At 35.6% G+C, this 17941-nt stretch overlaps 1 protein-coding gene across 4 annotated transcripts in view; it reads right to left on the reverse strand.

Moving 5' to 3' along the window:
• ZKSCAN5 (zinc finger with KRAB and SCAN domains 5) overlaps window positions 1-15511 on the reverse strand; it is a 32348-nt gene extending 16837 nt beyond the window's left edge. Inside the window, exons 1-5 of one of the 4 annotated variants that reach the window (XM_031968426.1) lie at window positions 15419-15511; window positions 13721-14168; window positions 8331-8469; window positions 5065-5156; window positions 4367-4502 (exon numbers count right to left, since the gene is read on the reverse strand). In XM_031968426.1, coding sequence (XP_031824286.1) covers window positions 4367-4502; window positions 5065-5156; window positions 8331-8469; window positions 13721-14131 — 778 coding nt within the window. In that variant the 5' untranslated portion in view covers window positions 14132-14168; window positions 15419-15511. Of the gene's footprint in view, window positions 1-4366; window positions 4503-5064; window positions 5157-8330; window positions 8470-13720; window positions 14232-14408; window positions 14928-15418 lie in introns of those variants that run through there. The other 3 variants (XM_012548844.3, XM_003768870.4, XM_023502841.2) reach the window with 3 other exon arrangements.
• Window positions 15512-17941: the final 2430 nt, after the last annotated feature.

Below are 17941 nucleotides of genomic sequence, written 5' to 3' on the forward strand. Positions count from 1 at the left end.
AAATAAGTGACAGAATGGGGATAACAGAGGGGCCATCAATTGGAGGACAGGATGTGGATGAAATCTGTTGAGCAGATATAGAGGCAATCCTTGGTATGGAGTAAAACCATCTCAAAATGAGATAATACAGGAATAAAGAAAAAGATAGTGGAAAAGACATACAACAGGAAAGAAAAAGGAAGATGAGAGAATGAATGGAAAATGGCTTCAAATTTTTCTGTAAAATGTCAAAAGATATGAACAAATAGTACTCAAAAGAAGAACTGAAAGCATGAAATAAACCCTCCCATTCACTAAGAGAAATGCAAATCAAAGCAATCCTGCAAACTCACATTACACTCAGCAAATTTGCAAAGATAACAAAACACGTGAATAGTTAGTGTTGAAGGGAACCCTTGGTACAGGTATAAATGCAATTTGGAATTATGAAAATAAAATGAGCAAAATGTCCATAGCTTTTGATCCAGAGATTCTACTTACTAGCTTTATACTACAAGGATAGCACTGATAAGAAGAAAGTTTCCAAATATTCCATAATGTTTATAGTAGCATTTTTTTTTTTTTTGCAGTGGCAAAGAAATGGAAAAAAAGAGATAACTACTGTTTGAAGAGGAGCTAAACTAACTGTGGTACATGAATGTATTAGAATATTACTATACTATACAAAATGAAAAATGTGATGAATACTGAGAAGCAAGAAAAAATTTACTTGATATGATGCCAAGTAAAGCAAAGCCGAGAAAATAACACATACAATGATTACAATGTTAATGGAAAGAACCACACAAAACAATCAAAAGGAAATGTTGCAAAATCACAAAAAATATAGCATTCTGAACACATGAAGTCTATCTGCCAAACAAGACAAAACCCAAGAATTATAAGAACATAATTACAAAACACATTTCTTACAAATAAAGACAAATTCAAACAACTGGAGAAATATTAATTGCTCATGAGACCAATTCAATATAATAAAAATGAAAGATACTTAAGTTAATGTACTTATTCAGTGCCATACTGATCTAACTCCCAATATGGACCTGTGCCCAAATAGCTATAAAATTACTTAATCTTGCCATACCAATGCTATATTTGTATCCCAAAGAGATCTAAAAACATGGAAAGACTTATTCATACAAAAATTATTTGCAGCAGCTCTTTTTTGTGGTGGCAAAGAATTGGAAATCAAGATGTCCAGCAATTGGGGAATGGCTGAACAGGCTATAGTATATAATTGTGATAGAATGTTATTGTGCTGAAAGAAATGATGAACAAGATAGTTTCAGAAAAACTGAGGAAGACTTGAACTCATGCGAAGTAAAGTGAGCAGAACCAGGAAGACACTGCACATAGTGACAGTAATATTGTAATAAAAAACAACAATGAAAAACTTAGCTACTTTAATCAAGACAACAATCTAAGACAAATTCAAAGAACTCATGATGAAGGAACTCTAGCTCCTTCAAGACAGAGAATTGATGAACTCTGAATGCAGATTGAATATTTTAAATGGTTTTTCTTTTTGTTTGTTTGTTTTTTGGTCCATGTTTTCTTTTGCAACATGGAAAATATGGAAACATATTTTGCATAACTTCACACATACAGTCAATTTTTTGCTTCCTCAAGGGGAGAAAACTGGAGAGGAGAGTATTTAGAACTGAAATTTAAAAAAAAAAATGATTCTTAAAAACTTTTTCTACATGTAATTGTAAAACATTTGCTGAAATAAATTTTAAAAAATTTTTTTGAAGAACAATATAGCTCAAAGGAAAGGGAAGTCCATGGGTGTAGTACAATACATATATTTTCAGATTTTCAATATACTCATTGGTTGTACTGTGTTTTTTGGTCTCTTCTTCCCCTTTTTCTTTTTTCTCTTAAATTTTTTTAATGATAATCACTGTCTGGAAGGAGACTTGATATTGGGAGATATTCTTATGATGTAAAAACAAAAGATGTCAATAAAGTTTAGTTTTTTAAAAAAACTGGATTATCTGAAAGAAGAAAAATAAGATGAATCCCAAAGTGGGAGGATGTTGGAATCTTTATAAACTGTTAAGCCATTGGAATTGATAGAGACAATAATTATCTAATTTGGCAGGCTTCAATATAATTGATTTGATCTTAGAAGGAGATATTTTGGGCCAGAACTTGAAACAAGGTACTAAATACAACTGATAGAAATGATGTTTGTGTTCACACCTCTAGAGAGCTCATAAGCATCTAAGTACTCAATGGAGTTCACACGTTTAGGAGATTTCAGGGTTTAGAAAGAGATATCTGAATTCACACCTCCCTTAGGGCCAGAGAGCATGCTGGGAGATATCCCACAATCCCACTCTGGGAGAAGTAGCATAAATACAGCTCCAGTGAGCCACTCGAGAGAATTTGTTGGGAACATTCCCAGGGGTCGGAGAGGAGCACTCTGGGAGGAAGCCCATAAGCCCTATCTTCAAGGCAAGAGAGATTTCATTGCATCTTCCATCTTGGTGCTGGCTGGAGGCTAAAGAAAGCAGAGGCAGAAGCCAAGGACAAAGCTGCAAGAGCTTTGCAGAGAGATAGGCCTCTGAGCTAACCGAGCTATATTGAAGGACACAATAAAAGATCTGAACTTTTATCACCTGGCTGTGTTTTGGAAAAAGAACACCACAAGAGATGTCAAAATGAAAGTGTGTAATAACCAGTAATCCAGTTCTAATCCAGCTCTCTATTAAAAGAAGGGAGAAAGACAGAGAAGTCGGATCAGATTATTTTTCCTAGTACTGATCACTATTATAAAGAAGTAGCAATAGAAGCATAAGAGGAAATGATGGGAAAAAAACCATTATTAGTCATAATCATGATTGTGGCATGAACTGATCCATAAAACAGAGGGTAATAAAAAAATGAGAAAACAGAATCATGTAAATATGTAGTTTACAAGACATATACTTGAAAAATAAAATTCATGAATTTAAATGAGGCTAGAGCAGAATTTATTGTACTTCTAGTGAATTCAATAAAGTAAGAGTAGCAATCACAAAATAAGGCAACAAGTAATAGAAGTGATTATAAGAAACAAGTAGGGAAACTATATTATTCTTAAAGACTTTATAGAAAATAAAATAATATCAATATGTTAGCAAGTCAACAAGTATTATTAAGTGTTTTCTATGTACTAGGCTCTGTGCTGGGGATGGGGAAAGACAGACAATAATAATCCCTGGCCACAAAAAGCTCACATTTTACTGGAGACAGCACATAAATATTTATAAATATAAGTCACATATATTTATATATATAATATATACTAAATCACAACATATAGAGTAGAGAAGTAAAAAAATTAGATGCACACAAGACATTTAAAGCGGACACAAAAGATAATCTTAGAAAGGAAGATACTAGCAAGTGGAATAATGGGGGAGGCAAAAAGAGCAATAACAAACAAGAAGTTTCCTACAGAAGATGGGATTTGAATTAAGACATGAAGAAAGTGGAGGGAGAGAATTCTAGGCATAGCTAAGAACCAGTAAAAATATACAGAGATGGGAGATGGAGTGTCACATGCAGGGAATAAGTAGGACAATACATTTAAATTGAGGATGCACAGAAAAGACAAAAATGTATGAAGACTATAAAGGGCCAGGTTATGGAGGGCTTTAAAAATACAAAGTGGGAATTTCATATTTGATCAGTTCTTTAAAAACACACACACACACACACACACACACACACAATGTATATGTATGTGTACATCAAATAAAGAGCATAGAATATAGAATGATGAATGAACTTTGAAAGACTTAAGAACACCAATTAATGCACTCAATAATTAGAACTCCAAAAGACTGGTAACATGTTTCCTACTTCTTACTCCATAATGAAACAGACATTTTCAGATATATATAACACAAATTTTTTTTTTATTAAATTTATCTATTAGAAAAGAGGGATTTTTTTTTTTACTTGGAATATGGTAGGAGACAGCAATAATGATATCAAAAAAATAAAGAGCAACAATAAAACATTTTAAAAATACACAAAAGAATAAGTTTGCAAGGTAACATAGCTAAGCAGAGCAATATTGGCACTACTATATTAAATTTAATACATTTTAAAAAATTATTCGGTAACAGATTCATAATGTTCTATCCAATCTTCTTTATGTATGAAAATGTTCATGTCTATTGACAACTTTCTAGTTTATAATTAAAATATTCTAAGTCATAATAGTAAGAGGAGGGAATATACATACACATATATACATAATTACACATCATGTATATACATGCACATATACACATACAGTATGACATAAATGTTCTACACAAGATAACAAAACTAATTCATTCTAATCCATAAAATGAAAACATATTCTTACCCACTGCAGTAATGGTCTCATAATTCTCTTGTCTGTCATTCCTAGAGAGGTCCTTCTCAGTCTGGTCCAAATGCCCCCATTCTTCCAGGATAAAAGACACAGCCACATCGGCCACATCCTCAATTTTCACCAATGTCTGAAACATGAGATCCCTACTCAGTTCCTGTTCCCTGTGCTCTGCTCTTAAATAAGAGACAGCAGAGCATCAAAACATCAAAGCAGAATGAAGTGGGAAGAAATATACAGTGTGGGAGTATTTAAAAGAAACATTGAACCTAGGAATTAGGAAACCTTGCTTCTACTCTTGGTTCTGACATCTAGCTTATTGTGTAACCTTGACAAAGTCACTTAACCTCTATACATTTCAATATTTTCCTCTAACAAATGAGGTTGTTGGACAATATGACCTTTTAATTTTTTCCACCTTTAACATTGCTATAATTATGTGCCTCCCTAGAAAGGGTAAGTGTTAAACAGAAAGGAGGAAAGCAGAGTTGAAATATGTGGGGAACTAGGGACCAATCCAAGATAGGCCTTGTTTCTGGGAAAAATATTTAGAGATGTGTCCTAATTTGGGTAGGGGTAGGAGGGAGGGAAGAGGGTCCTAAAGAAACTCCAGGATGAGGGGAGCATAAAAAGACACAATCAGGGAGTAGCCAGGGGATTTCAATGAAGGCAGAGAAAGGACGATAGCTCACTTGGGCCCCAGTCATGTGAAATGCAGCTGCCATCTGTTGGTCTCTATGATTTCCTTTCTGAGGAATAACTGGAATCTGGGAAACAGGCAGAGCTGAGGAAGGAGAAAAGCAGTTGTGAGTGAGAATTGCTTTGCTCTACTCTCAAGTTATTCCCCTACTCAGAAATCTATAGTGGGACTCCACTGCTTATTGTATCAAGGTCAAATATCTTTAATTCCAGTGCCCACAATGATTGGACCCTGCACTCTACCTGGCTAATCTTATTTACCATTTTTCCCCAATATAGACACTGTGCTTCAATCTAGCCATTTCTTTCCCTACACATATTGCCCTTGTCTTTGCACTTTTGTTGTTCATGTTTCTACTTGGAATACCTTCATCTCTAAAATATAAAGCTTATACTATAATCAGAATCCAGCTCAAATTTTCCATGCTATTTTCTCCTAATAGCCTAGGCTATAGGAATCTTCCCTACCTCTGAATTTCTATAAATGTTGCTATTCATTTTTTACCATTTTTGGGGGGGATCCATTCCTACAAGTCCTCCACCACCCATTTCAAACCTATGGGTTATTCTGACTTTGGTATGTACCCTGGCTGTACATCATATTTTCCCTTGACCAAATAAAATACTTGTTTGGTTCTTTAAATTTTATTACAGCCTTTCTGGTCCCTACTACCTACCTGGTACATAAGAATTACTTTCTCTTTGTGGCCTAAAGATAGAATGGAAAAAAAGAATGACTGAAAATACGAAGGGACCAAACACCAGGACTAAGTAATGGTAAGGATTAAAGGAAAGCAATGAATGGAATGAATTTGAATGAATGGAAGCAATTAATGTGTGATTTAAAAAAAATAATAATTATAAAAGTAGCAGTAAGAATTGATCTTCAATCCATGGATCTGATCAAAGCAAAAAAAGAAAGAGTAAATCTGTAAATAAAAAAACTGGTATGACTACCAAATTATCATTAGATAACTCTCAAAAGACATTAAGGGTCCATTCATAAGAATGGATAGCTAGATAATGAAGCCTCCTTCAGTCAGAGGATAAGGGGGGGTGAGGAGAAGAGGAGTAGGAGGAGGAAAGGAAGGAGCAGTCTTATTACCAGGGAAAGGGAAGGGAATAGGCTTGGGAAAATTCTAAGGAACTTGAGGAGATAACTAAGAATCAAATAGAGTTGGGTATGAAGAAAAGAAAATACTACAGGAATTACTTCTTATTTAGCTTTAAAGAGAACAAAAATATGTAAACTAATTTCATAATAGTTTTACAGGCAACAAATGATTGGTTAATACCAATATATAGATACCTAATGGTATCTATATATTTCTTTCCATAATGTCTTTGATGTAAGTTAACAAATTATCAAGATGAAGTATCACTATCAAGATGAAGTGAAACAAAAACAGAGAAACTATTTTAAGGAGACAATGAAGCACAACTTCAAAGAACCTGGTATGATAATTACTTTATGGGAAACAGCAGGATCAGCCAAACATGCTGCAATCAAGTCAAGAAGATTTCTTTTTCAGGATAGACTTTGAAAGGCAGAATCTAAGAGATTTACACAAATTAATGGGCTCTATAAATAACAGCAAAACATTACATGTGTACACTGGAAAAGGGCTTTTGGGCAGCTTGTATTTTCTAGTCATAGCTGCAAACACAGTATCATTATCAATACTATCAACTATAAAGAAAGATAAAAGAAATGGACCTGTATAATTTCCAATCCTTACCTGTCTGGGTCAGCTATCTCCTCACTCAGAACTTTGTGAAGTCATCCCTTCTCTCTCTTTCATCCATTAAATTTTCAAGTTCTGACCATTCTATTTCTACAGTGAGTCTACCTCTAAATCAATCCATTCCCTCCTGTGTGCTTTCACTAAACCTAATTCAAGTCCTCATCACTTATTATCTGTACTATTGTATAACATTAGAATTCGTTTTCCTAATTTCAGGTTTTTCCCTTAGTCCAATCTTAACATTGCTGCCTTAGTAACACACTAAAACACACACTAAAAGACACTGAAGATTCTCAAGTAGAGTCATGATATAGTAACACACTAAAATATTGTTACTATATCATGACTCTACTTGAGAATCTTCAGTGTCTTTATTATCTACTGATTAATGTATTCGATATCCTGGCTTCTCTACAAAGTAGCTAGGAGCATAGTAGATATAGCACTGGCCATGGCATCAGGAAGACCTGAGTTCAAATTCCCTTTTCTTTGTTATGGCCAACACTCCTAACTTCAGACATTTAATAGCTGTGTAACCTGGAACAAGTAATTTAACCTGTTTGTCTCAATTTCCTCAACTATACAAAGGAATAATAGCATCAGGGTTTTTTAGAGAAATAGATGAGATAATACTTATAAAATGCTTAGCATAGTGCCTGGAAAATATGTTCTTTCTTTTTTTTTTTTTTTAAACTGAGGCAATTAGGGTGAAGTGACTTACCCAGAGTCACACAGCTAGAAAGTGTTAAGTTGTCTGAGACCAAATCTGAACTCAGATCCTACTGAGCACTTAGCTGTCCGGAAAATATGCTCTTTATAAATGCTAGCTATTATTAATTTGTTCATTTATTTATTTGGTATTGCTGTTGCAGCTGCTGTTGTTATTAATCTGGTTCCCATCTCCTCTAATCTTACATTACTTTTCTTGTACAAATCAGTAAAATGAAAACTTCTCAATGGCAGTTGTTTTATTTTTGTCTTTGTATACCAAACACCTAGTACAATGCTTTGCACACATAAGCACGTGATGTTTACTGAAATATATCCCAGGCAAACTGGACTATTCATCCTCCTTTTCTACCGTCACTGTTTCTGCCTTTCTCATTCCTAATACAGGTCTTTCCCAATTACCAATTCCATCTTTTGAAATCTCTGCCTTCAAAGTCCACTTAAGATGCAACCATCTTCCCTAATCTCTCCTCCCCACTCTGTATTTTTTACGGACATCTCCATCCACTTATCACATTATGCCTTATATTAATATAATTATTTGTGTATATGTCTTATGCCTTCTACTGACATGATTCTTGGGGGCAATTTCATCTTCATATTTGCAGTGCTGAATTAAACTTCTTTGATTTGATTATGAACCTTAGTCTTCAACTTCATACCTTCTAGTGACAATTAACTTTTCTTTCTCAGAATTCCCTTTTCTTTGTTATGGCCAACACTCCCAACTTTTCATTCTATGTGGATTTTCCCATGCCCATCAATGAACAATGTTGCCCCCTCACCATTTGTTTCCAAGGAGAAAGGTTTATGGGGACCACTATCAGACTGAGTGTCCATGGCTTGGAGTTGAATATTCAGGGACTCCTGTACCATTCTCTGCTGCATCATTTCCTGAAGTGGTACTTCTGGATAGGTAGCAACCTAGGGACAACAATAAACATCATGTTAGAGAAAAGGGTATGCAGCAAAAATACCAAGAAAATCCAAGTCTACACATTAGACAAATAAAGAAGGAACTAAAATATTACTCAACTTCACAAGGAACAAGGCAAAACATGAGACTAAGAGATGGGAGATGGAGATTAAAAGCAAAAGCCAAATCTAATTCAAAAACCTACAACGTGCTGTAGATTATGTCACCTTGACAAGTTAACATAGCTAAATCTCAACTTTCTCACAGAATGAATATGTTACTAATACTTCTGGCTCCTGGATAAAGACTCATTATTTAACAAAAACTGTTGGGAAAGATGAATGGCAATTTGATGAAAATTAAGTCTGGGTCATTTCTAGTCATATGAAAAGGTGCTCTAAAACACTATTAATCAGAGAAATGCAAATTAAGACACCTTTGAGGTACCACCTCTCAGACAGGCTAAGATGACAGGAAAAGATAATGATGAATGTTGGAGGGGATGGAGGAAAACTGGAACACTAATACATTGTTGATGGAATTGTGAATGAATCCAACCATTCTGGAGAACAATTTGGAACAATGCCCAAAGAGTTATCAAACTGCATATCCTTTGATCCAGCAGTAATTCTACTGGGCTTATAAGCCAAAAAGATCTTAAAAGAGGAATAAGGACCCACATGTGCCAACTCTTTGTTGCAGCCGTTTTGTAGAGGCAAAAAACTGAAAACTGAGTGGATGCCCATCAGCTGGAGAATGGCTGAATAAGTTATGGTATATGAATGTTATGAAATATTATTGTTCTGAAAGAAACGATTCACAGGATGATTTCAGAGAGGTCTAGGGAGACTTACATGAACTGACACTAAGTGAAATGAGCAGTACCAGGAGATCATTGTACACGGCAACAACAAGATTATAAAATGATCCATTCTGATGCATATGGCTTTCTTCAACAATGAGATAATTCAGACTAGTTCCAATGATCTTGTGATGTGGGAACTGAGTGTGATTCACAACATAGCATTTTCATTCTTTTGTTGCTGTTTGCTTGCACTTTATTTTCTTTTTCATTGTTTTTCCTGTTTGATTTGATTTTTCTTGTGCAGCAAGATAATTGTATAAATATGTATGCACATATTGAATTTAACACTTATTTCTACCATGTTTAACATATATTGGATTACTTGCCATCAAAGGAAGGGAGTGGGGGTAGTGAGAGGAAATTGGAACAAAGGTTTTTCAAGGATTAATGTTGAAAAATTATTCATGCGTATGTTTTGAAAATTAAAAGTTTTGATTAAAAAAAGAAAGAAAGAAAGAAAATTAGGTTTGGGGGCAGCTAAGTGGCACAGTGAATAGAGTGCTGAGCCTGAAATATAATTCAGCTTCAGACATTTATTAGCTGAGAGCTGGGCAAATCACTTAACCTGTTTGCCTCAGTTTTCTCATTTGTGAAATGAGGAAATATCAAACCACTCCAATGTCTTTGCCAAAAATATCCCAACTTGGATCAAGAAGAATCAGACATGATTGAAATGACTGAGCAAAAGAAATTAGGTTTAGACCAGTATGTTCCACCATATGTGAAGATTAGTCCCAAACAAATATGTGACTTAGATAGATATACAAGTCACACAAACAAATTACAAGAAAAAGGAAGAAATTTGGATGTATAGATGGAACCAGAGTTCAAGTTCCAAAAGGATCACAAAGGATAAAACAGACAATTTTGAGTACATAAAATTAAAAACAAAACAAATATAGCTAAAATTAGATAAAGTAACTGGGAAATAAATCTTACATCAAGTTTCTAAAACAAAGATCTTATATCTAAGGTATATAAGGATTGATTCATATTTATAAGAATAAGAGTCATTCCTCAATTTATAAATGGTTAAAAAAAATTAATGATTTTCAAAGAAGAAATTCAAGTTATCAAGACCCATATGAGAAAGTGCTCCAAATAACTAATAATGAGAAAAAAATTAACCACTGATGTTCTACCTAAGATTACCTAAGACTCATCAGATTGGTAAAGACCAAAAAAAACAAAAACAAAAAATAAATGTTGAAGGGATAAAGAAAAAGAGCCACACTAATGATTTATAGATGGGACTGAATGGTCTAACCATTTCATAAAACAATTTAAAACACCATCCAAAGTCACTAAACTGAACATATTCAGTGATACCACTACTATACCAATATCCCCAAGAAGCAAAGAGGATAAAAGATCCATATATACAAAAATATTTACAACAGGTTTTTTTATAGTGGAAAAGAACTATGAATTTTTAAAAGGGTGTCCACTAATTAGGGAACAGCTGAATGAGGGAAGATAAACAAAATAGAATACTATTGTGCCATACAATAAAAGGGGTGATTTCAAAGAAACTTGCTAAGACTTACAAAGACTGTTACAAAGTAAAGTGAAAAAATTAGAAGAATAATTTATACAACAACAAATTAACTTTAAAAGATCATCCTTGCAATGAACATCATGATCCCAGAGAACTGATAAGGAAATATGCTGTCTCTTCTGACAGAAAAGTAATAAATTGAAGATGCAGAATGAGACATGAAGTTCTGAACATGGCCAATATGTTAATTTGTTTTACTTGACTATGCATACTTATTTAAAAAAAAAAAAAAGCTTTGTTTTTCCTTTTTTTTTCCATTGAAGGAAGAGAAGAGAGAAAGCAAACAAAAATTATTAGAAAATATCTAATAAACAAAATAAATTAGTGAACTGGATCAATTTTTTTCTAAGATCCTTTCCAGTTTTAATATTCTACAATCTCAAATCCATATCTCTACTGTTTCCCAATCAATCTTTCTATAGGAGCACAACCTAACAGGCACTGGATCATTTTGCCATCAAGCCCTCAAATCATATCATTTTCCTCCTCATCACTACCAAACTAAAAAGTTTTCCTGATTGTAGTCTCAAACTGTCAGTGTTAAAAGGGACTTCAGAAAGCATGGAATTCAAGCTGTATTTAGACAGGAATCATCTCTACAAAATAAATAGTAATTGCCTGAAGTCCTCCAGGGGAGGCAAACTCATTACCTTCAAAGGCAACCTCTTTCACTTTCAAATAATTAGAATTAATAGAAAGTTATTTGATTTTTTTTATAACAATACAAAATTTGTCTCTTCCAAATCTAGCATCTCCAGTCACACCTTCTATCCTAAATTCCAACTTGAAACTTTCTAATGTGTTGAAATTTTATCCATCTGAATAACTCACCATCACATCAAATTCTGCATGTTCAAAACTAAACTTATTACTTTACCCCCAAGTCAAGTTAAATCAACACACATTTACTAATCATCTACTATGTGCCAGGGCTTATGTTAAGGATTAGGGGTACAAAAACAGTCAGAAAGTCCACAATGTAATTGGGGAGTCACTGCAAACAACTATTTGAAAACAAGATACACACAGGATAAACTGGAGATAATCTGAGGGAAGGCACTAGCATACTTTTAAATTTTTTTTTTTTAAAAACAAAAACTTTGCTCCTCAATGAACTCAATGACTTGGGGTCTCTGTGAACTTTTTCCAATCCATTACTCACACCATTGCTAAAGTAATCTTCCTAATACAGAATTCTCATCATATCACTCCCCTGCTCAAAATATTTTTAAGATTTCCTATTGTCTCTAAGATAAATCATAAAGTTCTTACTATGTCTTTCAAAACCTTTTAATGCAGATCCAACCTTATTTAGTCTTATTTCATACACATCAATTACTAAAGCTCTTCCTGTCTTCTCCTACCTCCATCTGACAGATTGCCCACCATGCCTAGAATGGAGTCTCTCCACATCTATGCCTTTCAAGGAGGAAACAGTAGGGATCCCAATTAAGAGGAAAGCGCCAAAAGGTGCTCACACAGAGAATATTGGAAATGGCTAAAGGATAAAGCATCAGAGGAAAAAAGAAAAATTATTAGAGATACCAGCAAGATTGGAACAGAAAACTACAAAGTGAAATAGCAACTCATGTTTTAAAGCAATGACTAACTAACAGAAAAAATTCAAGTAAATCAAAAGTTTATTTTCTTTTATGGAGAACCATGTTCTCTTGGCAATTTTGGTCCTTTTATCTCCAGTTTAAAACAAAGAACCACTGTTTATAAGATGTGTATGAAATAGTGATTAAAGCTTTACTAATCTCACTCCATCTTTTCTGTCGGCAATTGATTATATTTATAGAATTCTTTTGGGAATTTTATGTATATACTTCCCTTTAGAGAGTAGCCTTTTTAGGGGAAATTAGTATCTGATCCTGAGGTCTTTTCTCATTCCCTATAGTGTTTAGCTCAATGAACATTATAAGCTAATGATGCTGACCCCTTTACAAAGCTGGTTCAGAGTAATTAAGTATTAGACTAAAGTAGTATCTTGAGAGCAGTTTATTAATGTTCTGAGAGAACTTGGCTAATAGTACAAAAGAACCAAATGAGCTTAGTGGAAAGGGAGCAGATGATAGCAAAGCAAAAAGAAAATTTAGCAGTTACCTCAGCCATTATCTAAAGTCAAAATTATTTGTCTTAGATTGGATGGTGCTGCTACTTCAATTTTAAAGGATGAAATGTTAAACAGGCCATTGGAAACCTCATCCAAAGACAGCAGAACCAAAAGATTCCTGTCCCATACCTAAAGTAACACCCAGGGGTATTCACAAAGAATGAACCTGTGAAATACCTAAAGTGAGGAAAAGGAGTTTCTAGAGAGAAATCCAGAGTACAGCCAGAAGCTCAAATGTTTCAAGAATGTCAGAAGAATCTGAGGCATAGGAAAAAGAAAAATCATTACAGAAAAAAAAGGAAATACATCCATGTCCCCTAAAAAACAGTGAAAGTGAGATGTTAAAAGCCCATAACTGCTCCAGATAGGCACAGTGAATATTGTTTTTCTTTTTTAAAAGTTGAGATATCTTTATAATGCACTACTATGTTTCTTAAGAAATTTGTTTCATTTTCTTTTATATCTGAAACCCCAGTGCCTAGCATAGTGCCTGGCCACAATACTTATAATATGTAATAAATGCTTGCTTAAGCCTAGGACTCACAATAACTTAAAAGAACAAAAAAATCCTAATGGGGTATCAGGGTGAAAAGAATTTTATGGTCATCTTCCCAATTTTTTCCTTAAATTCAATATACATTAGATGATTCCCCATAACCTCCTTAATTCCCTTCTATTCCCCCACTGCCTGGATTAGTTGGGGGGGATTTTCCTCCTCACCTCTTCTCCTTGTTCATCAAAGTCTCTCTGTAATTCTTCCAACAAAATCACAGCCTCTTCCCCACTTTCTGGATGGTGTTCTCTCACCCATGCCTGAAGTTGCCCAGGCAAGATGGCCAGGAACTGTTCCAGCACTAGCAGCTCTAGGATTTGTTCTTTTGTGTGCATCTCTGGCCTCAGCCACTCACAACAGAGCACTCTTAGCTGGCTAAGAGCCTCACGGGGCCCTGCTGCTTCATAGTACTGGAACTGTCTGAAGCGCTGGTTAAAGGTCTCCATACTGGGAGGGCTGTTTTCCTGCATCCAGGTGCAATCTTCTTCCTCCACTTTCACTATCAGAAGTCCTTCTTGCTCCTGTGGAGGATGAATTGTAGTAGGCAGAACTGCAGCTTCTCTTGACTCTTTGGGCATGATTCACCCAAAAGAATGCTTCACTATAAGGTCTGACCTGTGGAGATCAAACTTCTGCTCTTAAGAGAATTCTTGAATGGCATTTTAGGTATAATGCAACCTAATGACATTAAAAATAATTATTAGAATAAAGAGATAACAGAGTCCATGTAAATGCTAAGATGAAGGAAATTTACTGAAGATTAACCACAAAACAAATGTCAGAAAGGGTTAGCCAAAGGATTACTTGAATAAACCACAGTTTACTAAAATATCAAGCAATAAGACTGAAACTTACAAATAGCTATCCAGATAAGCTGATCCTCTTTTATAGGTGGACCAAATTCCAAATGGCCCAGGGGCTCAATAAAGGAAAGAATGAAAAAGGGAGGCAAAAGCTTTCCAATTTAAGATTTGAAATATCCCAGATAAGCTTCCCCGGCAGAAACTGCGCAGCCCCATTAAAGGCTCGGGTCATAAGTCCAGGGAAATGCCCCAGGCCCTGTGAACAAGATCTGAAATATCCGCAGACAACAATTTAGAACTAGAGAAGGGCCTAATCAGCAAGAGAGGAAGCCGGAACCTCTCCGACAACCCCAACAACGCTCTCTTCCCCTTGGCAAAGCCCCTCTCTCTCCAGGGAGTCTCGTTCTTCAGGGAACAGAACTACCAACAGGGTGGAATTAGAGGAGAAAGTAAAAGGATCTATACAAGAGAGACTGGAGGGGCCGACTCAATCCCTTGACTTCCCAAAACTCACGGGAAATTACTACATCAATGCCTTCCTTGCCCTTGGCTGGTAGGGCCGTAAATCCCGCCCCTTCCCCTCCCGGAAGAAACTTCCGAGTCCTCTCTAGGAATCCCGGAGGTTTGCATCTCTGTGAGTGGACGATTGTGGCTGCTGACCCGGCTTGGGGCGGAGCCTAGTAAGGAAGAAATTGGGGTTTCTAGGGCTAAACCCCTAAAGCTCTTAGCGATTTATACCGCTTTCCTCATTCCAGAGGGAAAAAGTAGAATTCCTTACGCGTAGATGGACCTCTCGAAAGAGAATAACGGCTCCCTAGCTCCTGCTCTTCTGACATCACCAGCCACGAGACTCACTTTAAAAGCTGCTGGACCCCAGGGGGAGGATTGGGAATGGGAAGGAGGTAGGGAAACCGGAGATGCGGCATATTTGAGCGCTCTGAAGGTGCTAACAACTCTCTTATCCTTCCGGGCGTGGAGTGTCGGGGCAGAGGAATGAAGAGAAAGCAAACCGAGGAGAGAATTTAGGGAGCAAGTGTGATTAGTCGGGAAACTCGCACCTACCCCTCCCTTTGGCTCTTAGACTGTGTATGGAGATGTACTGAAACACTTCAGGTGTCATTCCCTTCCATGTCTTCCGACCCTGGATCCTGGCCTCAGCTCCAACTTTAAAAATCAGGAAATCGTACTAATCTCCAAATTTTCTTCTATGTCAAAAAATATATAGATTATTCCCATAAAAGCTTTTCTCCTAACTGCGGCCCCAAGAGCTAGCTGACGTAATGTGTAGGTTTTCCTTCTATCCAAAGAACCAATCAGAGTGTGGAGGTGGGACTGCTGCGAGGAGGCATCTCTGCTACGCGTATTGATTAGATTGAGGTATACATCCAGTTTTTAGGGCCCGGAGTTTAAATTCTATTAAGACACTTTTCCCTTAGTCATTCACAGTTCTGTATCTGTCCCTGAAACGTTGAAGAGGAAATGTTTTTTAGTGTCCCTCTCTTTTACTGTATCTTTTTTCTTCTTGTTTATTCTTCCCTTTCCCCAGGTTTTCGATTCTTTTGTTCTCCGGCCATCTCCATGCTCTGGGGTGAGGGGAAGATTTAATAAACATTCACACCTAGGTGTAAATGACAAATAACCTTGAATAGAAAGCATTTATTAGGAGCGTGCTAACGTGCCACGCCCAGTGCTAGTTACTGAGGGGACAAATGAAAAAGAAAATATAACGTCACGGTCAGAAACCCACCCACGCAGCTAGTTCATTGAACTTGAACATATAGTCCTGACCCTCCTGTGACCTCTCAATCCATCTGCCCCTCTACGAGTGAGAGTCATTGGGTTTGTCTACCTAAATCTGAGACTATTAGGGTCCGGAGCTAATTGGCAATGTTCCTGGGTTCTGAAGGAATTGAGTCCTCCAGGAGTCTCTAAAGTTGAAGTATTAGAAAAGATTCTGCCACTGGATTCAGTTGTGTCTCCTCATTTGAATTGGGTTTTAGGATACAGTATAGAGAGCCTTCTTCCCTAGATATGTCTGTCTCTGAATTATCCGGAACTATTTTACCCAACTTATGCCAATAAAATTAAGAATTGCATGAATGAATATTTATAAAAATATAAACTGCCCAGATTAACAGAAAAGGAAACATTTTTATAACCTCGTCATAGAAGAGGAAATTGAATAAGCTATAAATGAACTCCCTAATTTAATTTTAAAGAAAAGAAAAGAAAAGAAAAACTTCAGGATCAGATTTACAAGTGAATTCTACAAAACATTTTAAGAACAATTAATTCCAATATAATACAATTTGAAAACAAAAATGAGTAAAGGAGTCCTAACAATTCCTTCTATGACATGAGTTTGGTTTTAATATTTAAACCAGGGAGAACCAAAACAGAGAAAACTTTAGACCAATTTCCCTAATGAATATTGATGCAAGAAAATTTAAAGTACTAGCAATGAAATCACAACAAAGATTACATACATTATTACCTTGCTGGATTTATACTAAGAATGCGAAGGTGATTCAATATTAAGAAAACCATATGAAAAACATCTGATTATATAGATGCAGAAAAAGCTTCTGACAAAATACAACACCCATTCCTATTTAAAAAAAACATTAGAAAGCACAGGAATAAATGGAGCTTTTCTTCAAATTATAAGTAGGACCTATCTAAAACCAAGAGCAAGAATTACCTATAATGGGGATAAACTGGCAGCAATTAGGAGTGAAGCAAGAACATCCATGATCAACATTATTATTCAATAGGATACTAGAAATTCTAGCTATAGCAATAAGATGGGGGGGGGGGGAATGAAGAAATATAGTATAGTTAACAATTAAAATAAAAATAAATTTTAAAAAGGAAATATCTACTTCTAATCCCTTGACAGAACCACATTTTTTTCATGACTACCAGGCTAAAGCTTTTCCTCCTGAAGTTAATGTCTTTCATCCTCCATCTAGGAGATCAACTAATTCACCAATTCTCTATAAGTGACTGCAATGAATTGTCTTTAGTGTAGCCTCTAATAAATAAGCAAGTTCCTTACCTTCTCACAATTCACAGCTACTAAAGCAGTTTGTCATGGTTGTGCTAAGCTGTATGTCCCATGAATGACAAGATTTCTTAGCAGGATTCTGTCACTTTGTTGAAGATCCTGATTATGAACATGAGCATCATATTTATTTCTTTCAACATTCTTCCTTGTTGATAGTGTAGCTAGCTGATAAACTTCTTTCAGCTAAGAGATATACTGCTCATATCTGCAGTTTCTTGGACCTCAGAGACACCAAAATACAAATATCAGCAGGTAGGATGTAAAGTTGATGGTACTATTCCTAGTGAAATTGAATGCATATACCAGAAAAGCCACATTCTGGTTCCACTGAAATTTTTGTTCTGGTCTCAGTATCCCTAATATGCTCATCAAAATTTGATTAAAATGTTCAGGTTAGGAGCCCCTTGAGCATGACAGAATGCTGTCCTAGACTTTATGATGCTATCTATTCTGTTCTCTAGTTGGTTGCTTGAATGGGATATGGAATATATACAAGGAACAACCCAGAAAAATCAAGA

The sequence above is a fragment of the Sarcophilus harrisii genome, chromosome 4 (genome assembly GCF_902635505.1).
Source record: "Sarcophilus harrisii chromosome 4, mSarHar1.11, whole genome shotgun sequence".
Classification (NCBI taxonomy): Eukaryota; Metazoa; Chordata; class Mammalia; order Dasyuromorphia; family Dasyuridae; genus Sarcophilus; species Sarcophilus harrisii.